At 38.1% G+C, this 21,058-nt stretch overlaps 1 protein-coding gene across 1 annotated transcript; it reads left to right on the top strand.

Annotated features, from left to right (window-relative positions):
• The first annotated feature begins 4,798 nt into the window (after window positions 1-4,798).
• HSPA13 (heat shock protein family A (Hsp70) member 13) lies at window positions 4,799-16,891 on the top strand. Its single transcript, XM_081139293.1, has 5 exons — window positions 4,799-4,873; window positions 6,391-6,731; window positions 10,099-10,312; window positions 12,049-12,216; window positions 13,535-16,891. The coding sequence occupies exons 1-5, from the start codon at window positions 4,849-4,851 to the stop codon at window positions 14,200-14,202; spliced, it is 1,416 nt and encodes a 471-aa protein (XP_080995419.1). The 5' UTR covers window positions 4,799-4,848; the 3' UTR covers window positions 14,203-16,891.
• The last annotated feature ends 4,167 nt before the right edge of the window (window positions 16,892-21,058 follow it).

Below are 21,058 nucleotides of genomic sequence, written 5' to 3'. Positions count from 1 at the left end.
TGACATTATTATTTTGATTTGTATTTATTTAAATGTGATTAAAGTAGTTTCTTTTCATGTTTATTGCACTTTTTTCTTTCTGTTAATTGTCTATTCATATCTTTTCTAACTTTTTAATTGGGTTGTAAGTATTTATACTTTGAGGAGCTCTCTGTAGGTTAAGGAAGTTAATGTCTCTTGTACATTGTGTGTGTTTAGTATTTCCTCAGTTTGTCACTTTTCTTTTGACCTCACATATATATTATATGTGAATAATTTAAAATTTATGTAAGCAAATTTCTCTTTGTTTAGTTTTTCTTTATGGCTTCTCAGTTTTAAGTTGTAATTTGAAATGCATCTTTCACCCTCAAGTTAATAAATAAAACCACCTCTATTTTTTGCATTAAATCTTTCATACACCTGGGATTGATTTTGGTATTAAAGTGTAATATCCCCCCTTTTACAGTTAATGATCTAAATAGCCAATGGTCCCAGTAACACTTATTGAATAATCCCGGTCTTCCTTTCCCCTCATTTAAGAGAATGCCACCTTCTTCTTTGGTTGATTTTCTATTTCCTCTGTAATATAAATTAGTTTTGATTTTTGTAGCTTTGTCATTTGTCTTTTTGTGTTTGTTTTAATCGTCATTCAAGGATATGTTTACTTATAGATTTATTGATTTATTTATTTTTAGAGAGAGAGGAGAGAGAGAGAGAAACATCGAAGTGAGAGAGAAACAGCAATCAGTTGTCTCCCGTACAAACCTCCGACTGGGAATCGAACCTCCAGCCTAGACGTGTGCCCTGACCAGGAGCTGAGCTGTAGCCTTTTGGCCTATGGGATGATGCTCCAACAAACTAGCTATTTGGCCAGGACTTGTCATTTGTTTTCAACATGTGAAAGGGCTATTCTCTTGTTAAATTTTTATTCCTAAATATTCCAAATGAGTTTTGTCACTTTTTCAAATTATAAATTATCCTGCTGGCATTTTATTTGATATTTCATTGAATTTAAAATTATAAGGAGAACTAGTATATTTAAAATAATAACTCCCCACGTTAGTAAAAGGAAGTAGGGCTGCTTGGAGGTATGGCTAATTATGAGGCATAAGTAAACAAATAAATGAATTTAATCCTAAAGCATCTTTCAGAACGAGTAGCAAAGAAATAAGTAATGCCTACCAGGGTTGTGTCAAAAGCACTCAAGAATGAATCTGGAGATACTGCAACTGGCCAAAGTTAGGGCAATCTACATAAAAGAGCAATAATTACATTAGATTGGAACATATAACACCACACAACAACAATAATTGTAACAACAACAAATTAATTGGTCAGCATTGGAGGGTACTAGCAAGTTAAATTAACTGATTATTTTTAAAAGTAGAAAGTAAAGAGAATGAATCCAAATTAATCTTGTCTTTCTACATAAGCTATACCACTGGGTAATCAAATAGTAAATGAGACAAGTTTCTCTTTATAAACATATTCCAGCTGACAAAAAAAAAGAAGGAAAAATAGAATAGCATTGTTCTTTAATGCTTAATAAATTCATGAGCTTGAGCATTAATCATCAACTAAAAGAGAGGCAACCACATATTATTTGCCCTTCTAATGGAAAAACATGACTGAAGACAAAATAATCTTGCAAGAAAAGTAAAAAAAAGCACCTAAATTAGATCAAACCTCTATATCTAACTAGCAGTTTATACTAACTATAGACACAAAAAGAGGCAAGCATATTTACACCATGGAGATACAATCAGCAAAATCAGACTGTAGCAAACCTTAAAGATCAAGTTATTTACTTTTTAAAAAACTGCAAGTTGTAGACTTTGAGTTCTAATGCAAAGGAGCAAACTGGAAAAGTATATAACGTTTATAAATCAACTGGAAATTTAAGCACTGACAATAGTATTGTGTGTGTTTAAAAATTATGTTTCAGAGATACTCAGTGAAACATTTAAGGATAAAACAATAACTCTCCTATTTGTTTCAAAGTAATATGAGATAGGGAGTGGGTTTTATATAATCAAATATAAAACATGATTAGTCACTAGTTGGTAATTATTGAATCTGGTACATAGTAATTAATTCTCCCTACTTTGTATAAGCTTAAACTTTTCTATAATAAATTTATTGAGTTTTCCTATCCAAAGTGTTGTCTTTTCCTTCATTCATATATATATGTGTATATATATATATACACATATATATATATATATGAATGAATAAACTATATATATATTGTTCTAGTCTTAGAAGAGTTTGAAAGATTTCCTCTTTTATACTTAAATGTACTTCTATGGATTTGTTTACTACTGTAAATTGGATCTTTCCAGCCATATTTTTTTCTAACTGGTTGTTTGCATATAGGAAAGTTATTTTTATACAATATTATTAAATAACCCCCCTATTCAATTCTTGTTGTTTCTCAGATATTTTTATAGTACTGATTTTACTATGAATATAATTGCTATAGATTAAATGCTTGTACCCCCCACTCTCATTCATATGTTGAAACCTAATCCCCAAAGTGATAGTTTTAGGAGGTTGGACCTTTGAGAAGTGACTAGATGATGAGGGTGGAACCCTCATGAATGGGATTAGTACCCTTATAAAGGAGACTCCAAATAATTCTATTTAAGTTTCTTTTTTTTTTAAGTCTCACCTGAGGATATGTTTTATTTTGTTTGTTTGATTGATTTTAGAGAGAGAGGAAGGGGAAGAGAGAGAGAGGAAGGGAAACATCAATCCATTGCCTTCCATACACACCCCATCCAGGGATGGAACCCAAAACCTAGGTATGCGCCCTGACCTGGAATCGAACCCACAACCTTTTGGTGTACAGGACAACCAACTGAGCCACCCATCCAGGGCTAAGCTCCTATTTCTTAAATTTTCCATTCCTTATAATACCCGTTAAATCCCTACTTAAGAAATCAGTATACCCACATTTCTTTGCATATTCCTGCACCCATCCTTATTTCCCATCTGGAGCTTTTCTGTTCTTTATAACATTGCTATAGCCCTGAGAAACAACCGGAATAGCCTAGTCTCCTCTAATCTCATCAGCATTCTTATCTATGTATTTCATTGTTCCCCTGATTTCAGACAAACAGGGAGGGATTAGGGACACCAGCTCCTACCCACTTTAGAAGACATGGACCGTGATATTTAGTACTTTTGCGCTGATGAGACTTAGATGAGGTTTTTGGACTTTAATTAATGCTGTTATAGGATAAGACAATGGGAGATGAAGCGTTTTGCATGTTGATGGATGTAAATCTTTGGGGACCAGAGACTAAACGGTGGTAGGCAGAGTCACAGCCTCCCACAGAGGTTCGCACTAACTTCTGGAGCCTGTGAATGTTACCTTACACCGCAAAATGGACTTTGCAGATAAAGTTCCAGAGCTTGAGATCAGGAGATTATGCTGGGTTGCCCAGGCGGATCCAGTCTAACCCCCGGTGTCCTGAGAAGCCGGGCCCCGCTGGGGCTTTGGGAGAGGAAGGCGGCCCGTGGAGGCGGCTGGAAGGGCCTCAGCTCACGGTCGGCGAGGACGCGGGGCTCCTCCAGCTGCAGGCATCAGTTCTGCCCGCGGATCAAATTAGCAGGCAACCGTTCTCCCCTTTCGTTCAGTAAGACTTGTACCAAATTTGCAATCTATGGAATTGTAAAGTAATAAATTTGTGATGGCTTAAGACACTAAATGTTTGGATTATGTCTTTTTATAAGTATTCTTGAGTTATACTGAAGCGTAACTCACTACAGACACACAACGTACACCTTTTATATTTTACAAAAGACGTAAAAAATACAAAAAAGTGGAGAGAGCGTGATGATGAATCCCCACGAGCCATAATGCAGCTTCAACGGCCATCAACATTTTCTTTCACATTTTTAAATGGACACTTCTCCCAGCGAGCTGACCCGCGGCCACAGGGGCTGCCGGGTTTACAGCCGGGGGAGGAAATACGCTTCGGTTCTCCGGGGTCACGGGGCCCGTGACCTCGGCCAGCAGGACCCCGGCCGCGGGAGCCCGAGGGACCGGGCGGCGGGGACACGCGGGCTGCGGGCTGGACCCGCAACGCGCTTCGCCGCGGCTGCGGCCGCCGAGGGCTCCGTTCAAGGGGAAGCGAAGGTGTTTCGTTTCTGTTTTCATTTTTAAGGGCCCACTTCAGCGTTAGCAACAGGGGAAAGGTGCCCCTGCTCTGTGCATAAATCGCCTTAGCTGAAAGCTGCTTGAATTGCTTTATCCCGAGACAAAAACAAAGAGGGGGCTGGGGATCTTCATGGGAGCTTCGGGGGCGCCCGACCGCGGCGGGGAGCCTCTGCGGAGGCTGGGGGGGCGGTAGTGAAACCCCCGTCTGGACTCCAGCTCGCAGGCACGGAAGCGCGCCTTAACTGGCGGGCTGAACGAACGCGCGAAGGCCGGAGTCCCGCAGGGCACGCCGGCGGCGCTCGCTCCCCGGGGGAACGGGGCAGGCCGGAACTACACTTCCCAGGAAGCAGTGCGGCGGCGCGGCGCTGGGGAGACAGTGTTTACCTCCTGTTGGCTCGAGGCGCTTCCGGTTTGATGGGGAAATCTAGCCCTAATTCTTGACACCCCTCCACCTCAGCCTAATTGGCTCGGCCGGCCGTGCGTGGGAGGGCGGCCCCGTCGCCCCTGGCAGCGGTTGAATGGAGGCGCTCCGCCTCGAGACCTCACGGTAAAGAAAGTCCTTTCTCGGGTAGGACATGTAGCTTCTCCGGCGGCGGTAGAGCCAGCGGACTACATTTCCCAGGGGGCCGCGGGGCCCCCGGGCGGCGTGGGGGCGGGGCCTCTCGCCTGGTACAGTCATCCCAAACCTCTTCGGCGGGATTGTGATGGCCGGAGAGATGACGATCTTAGGTCAGTGACCGCGGGGGTCCCTGGCTCCGGTGTGGGCGCGGGAGCGCCTGGGGGAGGCCGGCATGGGCGGGGGTGGTTGTCACACCTTCTAGGTCCAGCTGGTGCAGCAGGAAGGGCGCGAGAAAAGTGATTTAGAGGCGGTTCTGCTCTGTCCGGGGAGACGCTGTGGAGCCGCCTCCGGGGTGGCCCCGGCCGGAGCAGGCCCACCGCGTAGGGCGGGCGGCTGCCTGCCGCGGACATCGCAGGGTGCGGGCCTCGGGAGCAGCTCTTCCCGAAGCAACGTCGATTTCGAATCGTAGGTTGGATCGGGGCCTTTGAGAGGCCGCAAGAACGTGCATCTGAAACACCCCTTTGTGGAGGAAGGGGGAGGAGCCCCGCGGCGCCCCGAGCTGCGGGCTCGAGGCTGCTGGGTTCCGAGGGTCCGGGCCTCGGCCGGGTGCTCCTTCCTACGGGCTAGGAAGCCGCTCCCCGGACAAAAGGCGATGAAGTGCTTCTGACATGTTGCGCGTGGCAGCGAGAGCCAAGTGGGCTTGGCGCTTGCACTTGATTGTCCTTCATTGACTTATGTGTTCATGAGGATGAGCTAACAATTAGTAAATCAGACTCCCACATGTTGACGTTTTAGGTCTTCTGGAACGTGGGTGACGCAGGCGGTTAACGCAACCTCCTGAAACCAAACAAGAAATTAATTGTAATATCCGAAGTGACACCTTTCGTCATCACTTCTCTTCACAGCCTGCGTGGCATTTGCTCCTACTTGTTTTTCTCATCAGTTAATAATTGCTGGACGTCTGCTGGGTGGTAGGAAGCATCCTCGGTGTAGGGACACAGCAGTGTGCGCAGCCTGCCTGCAAGGAGCTTCCCTGTGTGGCGTCCTCAGAGCTACAGGACACACGTTCACGCTTCTCTAAGTATTGCTTCTGCAAGAAGCATGTCCTTAGTTGACATTTAAATACAGAAAAGGTTAACTGTTCTGTTAGGAAGTGACAGTTTAATACCTAAGCAGCTCTCAAAATCATTTTATCCAATTTATCCAGTTCACCCTGTTAAAAGAAAAATGGAGATAAGGGGAAATAATTTTGGCCTTATAATAGAGTTTTTGCTGTGGGAATTTTAATACTGGAGTTTCTTTTTAATAATGATGACTAAAGGTAAATATAAAGCTGTAAATCTAAGTATCAGTTGATCAAGAAATTGGATTATATCTAACTTTTGCTCCAGATGAATGGGTTTTCCTGTCAACATCAGACAATCGTTATCAAAATATCTTTACTTTTTATTCCTTTATTCACCCATAGTGAAGTACACAAACAGGTTTTTTTGTTTTTCTTGTAACCTCATTTAAAGTGCATCTGTCAGTTTACATTGTGAAAAATTTGATGTTTGAGAGAAGCATTATTTTGAGAGTATATTTTTAGTCTTGTTTCAAAGAGTGGTATTAAAGGGACTTTACTATAGTAATTTATCATATTGTACTAGTTTGATAAGACTTATCTTTTAATTTGCCTGTATTTCAGGATCAGCTGTTTTGACTCTCCTGTTGGCTGGCTACTTGTCACAACAGTACTTACCATTGCCTACTCCTAAAGTGATTGGCATTGACCTTGGCACCACCTACTGCTCTGTTGGGGTGTTTTTTCCTGGCACAGGAAAAGTAAAGGTCATTCCAGATGAAAATGGGCATATCAGCATACCCAGCATGGTATCTTTTACTGACCATGATGTTTATGTGGGGTATGAAAGCTTAGAGCTGGCAGATTCAAATCCTCAGAACACAATATATGATGCCAAAAGATTCATAGGCAAGATTTTTACCCCAGAAGAACTGGAGGCTGAAATTGGCAGATACCCATTTAAGGTAAGTAATTAAGCTAAAATATATTTTAATTTTAGGCCAGCATACTATTTCAATTAATGCTTCGACTACAAGTTATAAAACTTTTTATTTCAACTGACTCAATTTGCATGGAAGTTATATTATTTTGTATAACAAGCAATTTCACAGCAGGTCCAGGGCACCACAGTGCTATCCATGACTTGGCACCTTATATTCTTCCTCTGCCATCCTTAGAATGTCGCCTAAGTCCTTCATTGTATCAGGAAGGCTAATGAAACCCCATGTATTATGGATAGATGGATATATATTCTCTGTATAAGTATATACATATTGAGTGTATACATATTTGTATACACAAAAAATATCAAACTAGGCATGCTGTTTTATGAGTTGTTTGAAACTTATCAACATGTCATGGCCAATTAGTCAGTACATTCACTTCCCTATCCTTCCTGGTTTTTCGGAATGACTGGTCAACTACTTAATTACCCAGTCCCTATCAGTATACATTTTATTTTTTTCCCTAGTTTCCCACTAATGTTGAAGCTTCAGTAAATATCCTTGTACATATGTCTTTTTACATTTCTTTGACAGTTTTCTTGAATTCTAGAAGTAGAATTGATAGGTCAGATGTATACATATGTTAAGGCTTTTGATTTATATTTACAAATTGTGCACCGAAAAGGTTATGTGCTCTTAACTACTGTTTTTTTACTGTGCCTATATCTTCACTAATTATTTTAATCTTTGCCCTAGAAAAGTAAAAGGTGATACCTTGTATTAATCTCTATTATTTCTAGTTAGGTCAGAGTTAAAAATTTATTGACATTTTTATTTTCTTTAGTGATCCATTTCTTATTCTTTGTCCTATTTTTTTTTGGGGTGTTTTACCTTTTTCTTGATGACGTAAAATACATTTGTGATATGTTTTCAGTAGTTTTTCCTTTTTTTCCTGATGATATATAATTTTGTTTTAGTTGTTAAGGGCATCAATTTTTTATGTAGTAAAATCATCTCTTAATGTTTTAAAATGGTTTCGGACTCTTATCGTGCTTACAATGGCCTTTCCAACCGTATCCACTTGTATTTTTTTCTAATGCTTTTGTATGAGTATTTTGTACGTCTGGGTTTTGCCGGGGGTTTTTTCTTTTAAACATTTAAATGTTTATTTCATGTAGGGTTTTTCTTGTAAAATACAAAGTATTTTAAATGGGATTTTAAATGGTAGGTTTTTAAAATTCTAGATAGTTGTATCAGTGCTGCTTATTTGAATCCATCTATAAAAATTCTCAATTTTCCAATCCATTGTCAAAGTAGGAAAAAAAATTGTCCATGTACTTCTTAGGTTTCTTTTTTCTTTTTTAGCTTTTTTCTTAGGACCTTTTATTTATAATCTTATGTAATGATAAAATAATATAAAACTATACATTTTCTTCTAAATTACAGTTTGGTATACGTCACTTATTGATTCAAGTAGTTAAATTTTTTGTAAGTAATCTGATTTTTTTCTTGTTTCTGTTTCATGTGGGCTTTGACGGTACTGGTGTCTTTAAACCTTTTTTTTTTTTTAAATATATTTTTATTGATTTCAGAGAGAGGAAGGAGGAGAGAGAGAGAACCGTCAATGATGAGAGAGTCATCAGTCAGCTGCCTCCCACACGCCCCCCTACTGGGGTTCGAGCCTGCAGCCCAACAGGAGCCCCCACCGGTAACCAAACCAGGACCTTCAGGTTCATAGGTCAGTGCCCAACCACTGAGCCACTGGCAGGGCTGGACCTTATTTTAACTGGCCCTTCAGTACCCTGTTTGGAGCTATCAACAACCCAGGGCTTGAGGTCTCCCCTGTTGGAGCTGGGTGCATTTGGACAGGACCAAGATGCACACCAAAGTCTGCTTTTCCTAGGCCCAGGTCCAGAAGCAGATCATGCAAAGACTCAAAGCACTCTGAGGTCTGCCTCTGCCTGCAGGCTGATTAATCTGATTCTCTTAATGAGCCTCAGGCTATAGAAACTCCTCTGGGTAGGGCTAGAGGCTTTCCAGCAGGGTGGGGCAATTGCTTCCCCCTCAGGCAAAAGCTGCTTAGAAGGTAAAAGTCTGCTTCTTCAGTATGGCAGAGTGACTTGGCACAGAAATCCAGAGGGGTGCCCTCTGAGCTCTATCTCCAAAGCCCACAACCCTAGATTCTCCTCACACAGCTCCAGTCCACTCTGCCCTCTCTCTCCTGGAGCCCAAGGTGAGTGGCTACACATGAAACTTTGTGTGTTGGCCCTTTAAGAGGGTGCCTGCGTTTCCAGCCATCTCTGCCTGGCAGACAGAAACCCAGCTGCTTGTCACAGCCGGATGTTATGTGGGCACCTTTCTTAGGTTTAGTGCTCTTGGCTGGGAAGCCCAGCCTGGGGTTTAGGCCCCAGAATCCTCAGTGGGGACCCCCCCACAGCTGAGATGTCCCTCTGGACCTTCAGCTGCTGCCTGTAGGAGCCCAGCCATCCTTCTCACTCCTCAGCACTTCCCACCAGTCTCTATGGGGTCTCCACTTTTCCTCCTTGGTTATGAGGGTGCTCTCCAGCTCATCTTCAGTTTCAGTTGATTATTCAGGATGGTTTTCTGTATTTTAGTTGTAATTCCAGTTTGGTTCTGGGAGAGTGTCAGTGTAGCTTCCACTCAGTCCGCTGCCATGAGACCTAATTTTAATAGTGTCTGTAGCTTGTTTTTGTTTTCGTCATACAGGTTTCTTGATTGAAACTTGATTATGTAGTCTAGAATGACTGGAGTAATATTCTTTTAACTTCTTAGAGCAGACTAATTTTCTTTAGATGTTATTGCAGTCTTCTCTCATGGTGAATCTAGAATGTTTTTTAATTAATCGAGTGTTTTAAATGGAAAACTACTCTAGCGGGGATACTGAGCTAATCCATAATACATGTTTTCATAGAAACAAGAATGTAAGTGATATGGCTTGGCTTGATTCTTGGCTAAGAACATAATGAAGTACTAAAATTATTCTTGCTAATATGTATCAGAATATTCTTTCAGTTTTCTGTTAATTTTAGAACAAGTTAATTCAAAAACATTCATTTTTTTCTTTTATTTAACAAATATATATTGAGAATCTTTTATGTTCCAGCTATGTGCTTGGTAATGAATGTTGTTATTCTGTTGTTATCAAAAACTATGGTGTGGATCCATTTTATAGATTTTAAAATACAATTTTTAATAATCTCTAATCATAATAAATGTACTTAATAGATTACAAATGAATTTTATGACCTTGTAAAGGTAAGTTTTGATTAAAGTGCAGTATATATATACAGTATATATGTGTGTGTAAGTATATATGTACATATGTGTACATATGCTTTTACTCTCTTCTTTCTTTTGCAATTCACAGGTTTTAAACAAAAATGGAATGGTTGAGTTTTCTGTGACAAGTAATGAGACCATCACCGTTTCCCCAGAATATGTTGGCTCTAGACTGTTATTGAAATTAAAGGAAATGGCAGAGGAATATCTTGGAATGCCAGTTGCCAATGCTGTTATTTCTGTACCAGCAGAATTTGATCTAAAACAGAGAAATTCAACAATTGAAGCTGCTAACCTTGCAGGTAATATTACCCTTGCCTGAGTTAGATTTTTATCACAATTTTCTGAGGCTGAAAATCTTCTATAGTAAGATATATCACTTTGCAAGCCACCTAACTAGGTACATAAACTGTATGGCAGGTAAATTAGATGGATTTTGATACAAGTTTGCAAACGATAATTAAGAAAACTTTATAGCACAGTGTGAAATGTGTATATCACTACAACAACCAGGCACATGACAAAGGCTGAGAGAGAACATGGACACATGTTAGAAACAGGTTTTTTCTTCTAAACTTTCTTTTATGTTAAGGTGAATATAATGTTTTTAAGAAGTCTGAAATGGGAGAGAATTCATTTAACACCATTCAGCAAATATTGAGTGTCTCAGTATATCCCTGTTCTCGTGGAATTTATATTGAACAGATAAAATCCCTTATAAAAATGTAAATCTGAACTAATATAAATAGACAAATCTCTGTCCTCATGGAACTTATATTCTACTAGAGGGAAACAAAATCAGCAGAAAGTATATTATGGGTTTTTTTCTAGCATTCAGGTTTGGGGCTTAATAATTCTTTGTTGTGGGCGACTCTCCAGTGTACTGTAGGATATTTTGCAGCATCCCTACCCTCGATTTATCAGATGCTAGCAGAACCCTCCCCACCTAAGGGGTGATAATTTTCTTTTCTCCAGACATTACCAAATGTCCCTGGAGGGGTAAACTGGCTTCTGGTTGAGAACTTTGATACAACGTACATCAGAAAGTAACGTCCTATGGATAAAAATTGCAGAATAAGGGGAAAGGATTGCTGGGTAGTCAGAGAATAAGGGGTCTTGCAGGTTTTAAAGAGAGTGAGTAGGCCTCATTGAGAAAGTGGCATTTAAGCAGATTTAGAAGAAGCAAGGTAGATACCCCAGGGGAAGTATGTTGCGGGAGAGAGAATGGCCAGTGGGACAGCCACAAAATGGGTATTTGCTGTTACATAAGAAGATACGACATTGGCCACTGTAGCCAGGGCAGGGTGAGTGATGAAGTCAGAGAACTAAGGTAACGGGTAGTATGATCTCTGAATAAATTCTTAAGAGTTTGATTAGTTTTGTGACTCCTGATACAGAAAGCCATATTACTTTCCATATCACTCATGTGTGGCAGTTAGTTTAAAGGAGGAATTTTGCTCAATGAAATCTGATCCTTTGCCTTCACATATACAACAGATCAGACTTGCTGTATATTTCAGATTCACTGTTGAGGGTCTTATATTTGAAACCCTCAAGATTATCACTGTAGCTATTTGAGTATATCACCTAGAGTTTCCTTTTTATTATTTTCTGTTTATTCATCTTTTTTTATCAAAAAGTCATTTTTCAAAGAAGAGCACAGTAAGCTTATCTTATTTCCATAGCAGTGTATTATAGTATATAATGATTAGTTTTATTGCTCATAAATTCCCAAGTAAAATATGAAAGTGAGAAGAGGCTCAGATTTTTTTTTTAAATGAAGTATTAATTAAGAGTAGAATGATGTCTTCCACTGAATCTGGGCCTTTACTCCGTTCCATTATAATCTTTTAGAATAGTTTTAATGACACCCATTTAGAGAAACCGATGACATTGCATTATTTTTATTAGGTTTGTGACTGTTCTTTCTCATAATTACTCAGTGTAGTTCATGTCATAGAAGACACTGACGGGAGGTTGAGTGGGAAAGAATTTGTGTCTTCTCATGAGTTGTTCTTTCCTCCAACCCATCATATAGGACTGAAGATCTTAAGGGTAATAAATGAACCCACAGCAGCAGCCATGGCCTATGGTCTCCACAAGGCTGATGTCTTTCACGTCTTGGTGATAGATTTGGGCGGAGGAACTCTAGATGTATCGTTGCTGAATAAACAAGGAGGAATGTTTCTAACCCGGGCAATGTCTGGTAAGAAAAATATAAGGAGAGTTAAAGAGGTTCAGGCACATTAACATATCTAATATGTGAATTGTTTATTTAAAATTTTTTTCAGTATTCTTTGACTTCATTTTGGTAATCTTCTGTATTTATATGTATTTACAGAAAAAAGTTAAGTCTCAAAAAATGACTAGGCATCCTATAAGTCAAGTAAATACACTGACAGTGGTAAGCTCACTGAGCCAATACTTTTCATGGCCATGGTGAAGGGAACAGAAGGAAAGAAATTCTTTTAAAATGAAGGGTGATCAGTTTATTTTATTTGGTAATATGTTTCTCAAAATAGATATCTTTAATATTCTTTAGGAAGTGATAGGATTTTGCATTCCAAATCTTTTAAAAAGATTTTTGTTATAATTTAGTTTAAGGAATTAATAAGCCTGTTTGAAAAGTGGAGCTGTAAGTTACAGGTGGTCTAACATCTGCATTTGTCTTCCTCCTAATTGTATTCTTTTTAGAACCAAGTTCAGTGCTGGGGATTTATATTCCATTACTCTTCTTTTAAATCATTTTTTTCTTCTTTTTAGCTCTTAATCATGCAAGCAAAGGGTTGTTTTTTTTTAAAGGTAAAATGCCTGCTGGTACATGTTAACTATAAGAAGAACTTTCTTCTGTTGAATAATGACATTTAGTGTTTCTAAATTGCTACTTAAAAGCCAATCTGTGTTCCCAGTCTTATTTTCTGAAAAAATATTGGATATCGTTAAGAGATACTTTTACACCATTTAAAAAATTTAACCCAGATATGCACTGTTTTTTTTGGGGGGGGGGGGGGCTTTCGTTTTGTTTTGATAAGTAAGTGGGAATACAGCCAAAGGAAAATATTGGTAATTTACTGGTACTGGAGTGTGGAAAGGCATGGAGGGTTTTTTTGTTGTTGTTTTTTAATTGATCTTAGAGAGGAAGGGAAAGAGGGAGAGAGAGAGAAACATCTATGTGAGAGAGAAACATTGATTGGCTGCCTCCCACACACAGCCCAACCAGGGATGGAACCTACAATCTGGGTACATGCCCTGACCAGGACAGGGAATCGAACCCACACCTTCTGGTGTACAGGACAATACTCCACACCAGCCAGGACTGCACTGTTTTTAATTGTACACATCTGAGTTAAAATCATTTCAACCCAGTTATTTTTAATGATTCTTTGTATGAATAAAATCTTAATACCTTAAATATGGACTTTGTTATTCCAATAATATTATTTTTATACATACCTGCTACACAGAAACATGTATACACACATAAATAAATAACTATAATATAAACTCTTTTATTTTTAACTTAGGAAACAATAAACTTGGAGGACAGGACTTCAATCAGAGATTGCTTCAGTACTTATATAAACAGATCTATCAAACATATGGCTTCCTACCCTCTAAGAAAGAGGAAATTCACAGATTAAGACAAGCCGTGGAAATGGTCAAATTAAATCTGACTCTTCATCAGTCTGCCCAGATATCAGTGTTACTAACGGTGGAGGAAGAGGACAGGAAGGAAGCTCAGGGTAGTGACACTGAACTGCCAAAGGATAAACTGTCCCCAGCAGATGACCACCATGTGAACAGCATGTTCGGAGCTGGCTTTTCTGAAAAGAAAAGTGGAGAAAGCCAGGTTTTATTTGAAACAGAAATATCACGGAAGCTCTTTGACACCCTAAATGAAGATCTCTTCCAGAAAATACTGGTGCCCATTCAGCAAGTATTGAAAGAAGGCCACCTGGAAAAGACGGAAGTCGATGAGGTGGTTTTGGTTGGGGGCTCTACTCGTATTCCTCGAATCCGCCAAGTCATTCAGGAGTTCTTTGGAAAGGATCCCAACACGTCTGTAGACCCTGACTTGGCAGTGGTGACAGGAGTGGCCATCCAAGCAGGGATTGATGGAGGCTCTTGGCCTCTTCAAGTCAGTGCTTTAGAAATTCCCAATAAGCATTTACAAAAGACCAACTTCAACTGAATTATGGAGGAATGATTATTTGTGATCTTATCAGACCACCTCCTCCAAAAATAAAAATATCTAAACTATCTCAAAAATTTACCTAAAAGACAACATTCAGATAAAATTTACATAACATTTGTTTTAAGATTGTGACTGGATTGATCCTATTTGATTTTGGAGAGATCCCATTCCTACAAATACTTCTAAAATGATAGAATAGGAACATGGATGGCTATATTTTCTGGATTCTGGAAATAGGTAACCATACGTACTTAAAATTGCATTCTGTAGCCATTGCCTAGTGCCAATTATAGGATTCCCAGTTCTTACTAAATTGTGTTAGCAGGAGCTGGTAATTTATTTACTTGGTTATCACATGTAACTGATAATTTGAACTATACTTGAAGGACAGTGTTGATGTCAGGTAGTAGCATTGGCTGGGAGACAGCAGTATTATTAATATAAGCTGCATATGTAATTTTCAACAATTGCCATATTATATAACAATTACTTTCACAAACTCAGTATCCATTGTGTGTCTATTCATGTAATCTGCATTCTCCAGATTTTTAAGATACATTCATTGGATCAATTTCTTTTTCTAAAGTAGCTGTAGATTTATTCAAATGTACCAGATAGTAGAAATACCCAATTTATATATTCTAATTCCTTGATCTGCTGTGGATCATTCTCTGCTTGGATCTCCATGATTCTGGACTCTGCCTGGTTAGCATACAATGGGGAATTTTTTATTGCCTTATTAAAATACGTTAATTCACAATAAAGCCATTCTTACTATCATTTTTTGTTATTCAAGACTTTTGCAGACATTGATAAATAGCAGTAATTAGCTACAGTATTTCTTTTATGTTTTTGTTTTTGTTTATTTTCAGTTAGCCCTGGAAAATGTAGCTTGCATTTGATTCCGTTTTACTGAGATTTTCCCCCATATTTAGTTTTTGTTTTGTTTTGTTTTAATTTTATTATTGTTCAAAATATTACAGATGTCCCTTTTTCTCCCCAATGACCCATTCCTTCCCCCTCCCCAGTCCCTGTCCCCACCATTGTCCATGTCCTTGGGTTGTGTGTATATGCACATAAATTCTTTGGTTACTCTCCCCCTCCACCCACCTGACCTCCTCCATCCCTCTGACATTCATCAGTCTCATCTATGCTTCCATGTCATTGAATCTATTCTGTTCATCAGTTTATTAAGTTCTTTAGATTCCATGTATACATATTTAGTTTTAAATGAGGAGAAATATGCTCATTTATAGAAACCTTGCTGTTATTTCCACTATCTTTTTAAAATAGTCACACTTGGACTGTTTTTAGCCTTAAGGCTAGTGTGTGAAGAGAGCAAACCGTGGATATTGGAAGTAACATGGAAATCTAATACGGAAGGCAATGTGAAAAAATTCCACCAGTCAGCATTTGTAGCAGTTCTGTTTTGCTCTGTTTACTTTTAGAAAAGCTATAGGGACCAAGAAAGAAAATATAGCAGTTTTGTTTCTGTGTTGTCCATACTATCTCAAGATTTTTTTTTTCCTTAATAGAGGCATGCTCCATATCATTATTCAAAAATTATACTATGGTCAATGTTCTTGTTAAATTTTGTCTGCTTTATCCATTGTTGAATTTGAAAGGCTGTTGAACTTTCAGTTATTGAAAAAGAGCTAAGCAAACTTGTTTCAGCAACATCAGAACGTTTCAGCTTCTTGGTAAAAAGCTGAATCTTAATATTTTTGCAGATCTAAAAAACTTTCTTAGCAATGAAATTGCTATTAAAATACAATTTCAAATACTTTTGTGTACAGAAAATGTCTGAAGTAGGTAGATAGAAAGATATAAAATGTTCGCTGACATATTTTATTTTAGAACTAATGGGGAAATGCCAAAGATGAATCCTTCACTGCATTATGAAAGTATTCAAGTGTTCTCTTGGACTTGACATAAACTTTTAATAGATTTTAGAATTGAAAACAATCTTTTTATGAAGCTCTTTAAAAGTGTTCAATTTATCAAAATCTCCACATAAAGTATCAGCTTTAACCTAAAGCATTTCAAGATTTTTTTAAAAAAAAAACTTGAATTTCTATAATATATGAGATAGTTTAGGACAATCTTAACATTTTTTAGAGGAAACAATTTGCAAAATAGGGCAGTGGATCTCATACTCTAAAATTTGAATTTAAATAACTCGATTGTGTCTGAAAATTGTGATGGCAGTGTTGGAATTAGGGGCAATAGTTCAGCATATTCTCTAGTATAGTTACACCTTTAAAAGATGAAGTAATGTCTGTGTTCAATCATATTTTAGCAGGCTATATATAAATAGATGACATCAATGTAGTTTATTTAAAAAATAAAAATGAATCCTGAAAGTGATCATTTATACATAACAATCTGAAGGCATTTTTCATAAAACAAACTTACTACATTTTGGTTGTACATCTGGGTAGTGTTTTTTGAAGTACATAACTTAAAATATTAACTGTCTTGTATGATTAGATTATGTGAATAAGTTATTTATTTTGTATCAGGAATGTTTTGGTACTGTGTTTTCACTCAAACCACTGATGTATCTACAGATACTACTGTGTATAACATGTATTGTACATAACGGATTGTGCCTCTTAAATTTGTGTGTAATTCAGGTCATTCATATTTAAATGTAAATAAATATGACTTTGCAGTTTGTTTTAAACTGTGCACTTTATTTTTTCATTCAAGACTAGGCTGCAGTGTCTTTTTTGAGGTATATAAATAAGAAATGAAGTGGGGATAGAGCTGACCTGTTGCCCATGGCATGTGACCTAAGCAGCTGTTGTCTAGCTCCCTGCATCCTACGGTCGAATTGCTTCCTTTTTCTGCTGCTTTCCCTGATTTAGAAGAGACAGTTCTTGTGTTATATAAACACTGCAGAATTCTGAATACCAATTCATGGCTGCTGACTCTAATGGAGCCTATGCCTAAACTATTCTAGGTAGTTAATAATCCTGCATAGTCGGCTACTGTAATCCTTTGGTTGATGGTTAATACTTTATAATTTCTAATGAAGTTTTATTTTTTGGAGGAAAAACAATATTTTTTGGAGAAATTTATTGGGTTACTGTAGTCTTCAAATGAGCCCTTAAAGATAGTAGACTTGACTCTAATACTAATTCCTGTGATTCCTTCACTGTTATTTTAACTACCATTACTGAGGGACTCAAATATATGAGGAAATATAGGGACGCTTTCATATTTCACTTAACGAGTACAGTTCCCCATTAGGACAGGCAGCCTCTAATGTGGCTTCCAATGATCCCAACCTCCCAGCAAGATTTGATGCCTCGCAGCTAATGAACAGAATAGGGCAGAAGTGCTTGGGATCTGCAGCTGGATTGTAGTAAGACTGGTTTCTGTCTTGGATGCATGCAGTCTTGCTGTAAAGAGCAGACTATTCTGCTGGCAAATGCAGGTGGGTAAGAGGCCCTAGAAGATGAGAGGCATGTGTAGGTGAACAGGCTCCCCAGCTAGCAGCACCAACTTCCAGCTATGTGAGAGAGCCTGAACGCTCCCTAGTCAAGGCTTCAGGTGACTTAGCCACAGTTGACATTTGAACGATCTCATGAGAGATCTTAAAGCAGAATCACCCAGCTAAGTGGCTTCCAGATTTCTCTTTTAAGCTGCTAAATTTTTGATTAATTTGTTGTTCAGAAAATAGATAATAGAGTGCTTGCTATGTACCAAGACTGTTCTAAATATATTAGTAACACTAACCAATTCAGTTTTATTCTAGCAAGTTCATGTGTAGGCACTATTATCCTCATTTTCAGATAGGGAAATTAAAGCACAGATCTATTAGGTATTTCCCCAGGACTATATAGCCAATAAGTAGAGCTGTGATTCATTTCCAGTAAGTGCTTAACCCCAATACTGTGCTACCTTATCCAACCCATAATACAATCCTATAGTACTGTTTCTGTTCAATACTAAACTGTTGGGTAGAATCCATAAAAGACCTTTCATTTAGAGATAATGTTAAAATTGAAGGTTTAGTGCTACTCAATCCTTCCCATTTCTGACAAGCAAAGATTTTATAAATAGAGATAATAGTACCTACTTCATTGGTTTTTTGTGAGCGCCTGGCACACAGAAAATGCTGAATATTATGAATGGATGGATATGGTAGAAAGGGAAATAAAAAATTTTACCAATTTTTCATGGGATTGTAAGAAAATGTCAGAACCAAATTGGTTAATATTTTCCCTAATATTCTCAAGTTCTGATTCTAAAATTTCTGTAAGTTATTGAGAATCCTGATAAAATATGAAAGAAAATAAATTTGGCTTGGTAAAGCATTTATTTACTTTTGTAAAGACTTCATAGTTTGCCTCACATTGTTATTTGGATGTCAAAGCAGGAACAAATGAAGTTTGTTTTACATTCATTGAATTAACTATTATTTGGTTTACTTAAAATACCTCCTAAAATATTTCAAATTATATAGCACTTGTACCCTTATAACTATATATAACTGTATACTTATATATAAAACACACAAACACATTTCTCCTGTTGAGTTCATCTGGTCACATTAAATTTTCTAACATGGCTCGTATAGTATTGGAAACTGGAAATTGGGTCTTTTAGTTGTAATGACTACCCTTCTTTGTCCCCTAAATTGCTAATATAATATTGTCACAGTAAGAAAGACTTGGTGGCAAAAAGCAGTAGTGCAGAGCCTGCTAAATGCTATTGTAATATATGTTCTACTCATTCTGGAACCCAGGTTTTTGGGAGCAGCAACAGCCACTCCTTTAAAACTCTTTCCCCAGCTCCTTTTGCAGCTAAGAATGGCTACGTGACATAACCCTGACTGCTGAGATAAAAGCAAAAGTCACTGGATAGAAACCACAGGCTTTTTTTTTAAATTTACACATTTGGGTCATACAAACAACTTGATCTTTGCCATTCCTCTCTCCTGAGAATGAGGTCAGGATGCTGTAGATAAAGCAATGAGTGTGCAACTACCAACAGGCAGGCAGGCTTTGGATGGCTGAGCAAAGGACGGAAGCGGCCCGGGGGTGTCACGTAGTCACTCTAGCCAGCTTTGTCCTCTCTACCTGGGGACTCCTTCCTACCCGAGAAAAATAAGCTGCTTATCGGTTTACATTTCCTTTCCTTTCCTTTTCTCTTCTTTCTTTCTTGAGTGTTTAAACTTTTGACCCTAATTTTATGATTAAATATTTGGTTAAATTGTCATTTGTTGAGCTTTTGCTTCTAGCTAAGATGGAATAAAAAGGAAATGATCCAACTAAAAATATCAGACAATATATGAAACAAGTTTTCAAGACCATAAACATTCGTGGGCAACATTAATTCATGTCCAAATCATAGATATGGCAATACAGGGAAAGCAGAAGGCTGTTCCGTAATACCTGGGAAATGTTGCATTATTGCTCAGAAGAGAGAGCAGAAGCAGATGTTCACACGGAATCAGTGCTGGCTGATGCTGCATTAGTATGTATGACTAGTTCCCCTTGCACTCTTCTGTCAGCCTTCCAAATCATTCCTTTTAGTCCTACGCTCTGATCACATTACATGTTCAACTATGTATATGAGTTGAAAATAGCAATAAACAAATAATTATTCAAAAGTATAGTAATAATGACCCAAATTTTATAAACATGAATTTAAAAGTTGATCCTAAATCACTTCCCTTGGCACATAAAAAATGCATATGTGTCCCTTCTAAGTGTTTTGGAGCAAATGTTTTTCAAATTTTTCACAAACATTTTTCAATTTATGATCTATTTTTACATTTTGCCCATATGACTATTTTATTTTTATTTTTTTTAATTTTATTTTATTGTTCACAGTATTACAGATGTCTCCCACTTTCTCCCTTTCCGCCTGCCTCTGCTCAGCCCCCACCCCACCCCAGGCCTACCCCCTGCTATTGTCTGTGTCTATGGGTTATGCATATATGCATATAAATTCTTTATGGTTAATCTCTTCCTGTCCCCTACTCTCCAGTCCTCCCATCCTCACTGCGGTCTGTTATTCTGTTCCATTAATCCATACCTCTGGACATATTTCATTCATCAGTTTATTTTGTTCTTTAGATTCCACTTAAAAGTGAGATTATGTGATATTTGTCTTTCTCTCACTGGCTTATTTCACTTAGCATAATACTCTCCAGGCCCCTCCTTGCTGTCTCAAAGGGTAAGAGATCCTTCTTTTTTACAGCTGCATAGTATTTCATTGTGTAAATGTATCTTTTTTTTATCCACTCCTCTACTGGTGGGCATTTGGGCTGTTTCCAGATCTTAGCTATTGTAAATAACGTAGCTATGAATATAGGGGTGCATAAGTTCTTTCTGATTAATGTTTCAGGATTCTTAGGATATATTCCCAGAAGTGGAATTGCTGAGTCAAATGGCAGTTCCATTTTTTATTTTTTTGAGGAAATTCTGTAATGTTTTCCATAGTGGCTGCACCAGTCTGCATTCCCACCAGCAGTGCACTAGGGTGTCATTTTCTCCACACTTGTTGTTTGTTGATTTGTTGATGGAGCCACTCTGACAGGTGTGAGGTGATACCTCATTGTCATTTTAATTTGCCTCTCTCTGATGATTAGTGACTAAGCATTTTTTCATGTGTCTCTTGGCCATCTGTATGTCCTCTTTGGAGAAGTATCTATTTGGGTCCTTTGCCCATTTTTTAATTGGATTGTTTGTCTTCCTGGTGTTGCATTGTATGAGTTTTTTGTATATTTTGAAATTAAATCTTTATTAGATGTATCATTGATGAATGTTTTCCCATACAATAGGTTTCCTTTTCATTTTGTTGATGGTTTCTTTTGCTGTGCAGAAGCTTTTTAGTT

Source organism: Miniopterus schreibersii (genome assembly GCF_964146895.1).
Source record: "Miniopterus schreibersii genome assembly, chromosome: 5".
NCBI lineage: Eukaryota > Metazoa > Chordata > Mammalia > Chiroptera > Miniopteridae > Miniopterus > Miniopterus schreibersii.
Note: the sequence above shows the minus strand (reverse complement) of the source record. Positions and strands in the feature narration are given on the sequence as shown.

What these genes read in the sequence shown, in the direction of transcription:
- HSPA13 (XM_081139293.1), top strand. Translation starts at nt 4,849, where the DNA reads ATGGCCGGAGAGATGACGATCTTAG. An exon ending in TGAAGCTGCTAACCTTGCAG is followed by an intron (nt 10,313 to 12,048) that starts GTAATATTACCC and finishes CCCATCATATAG; the next exon opens with GACTGAAGATCTTAAGGGTA. An exon ending in TCTAACCCGGGCAATGTCTG is followed by an intron (nt 12,217 to 13,534) that starts GTAAGAAAAATA and finishes TTTTTAACTTAG; the next exon opens with GAAACAATAAACTTGGAGGA.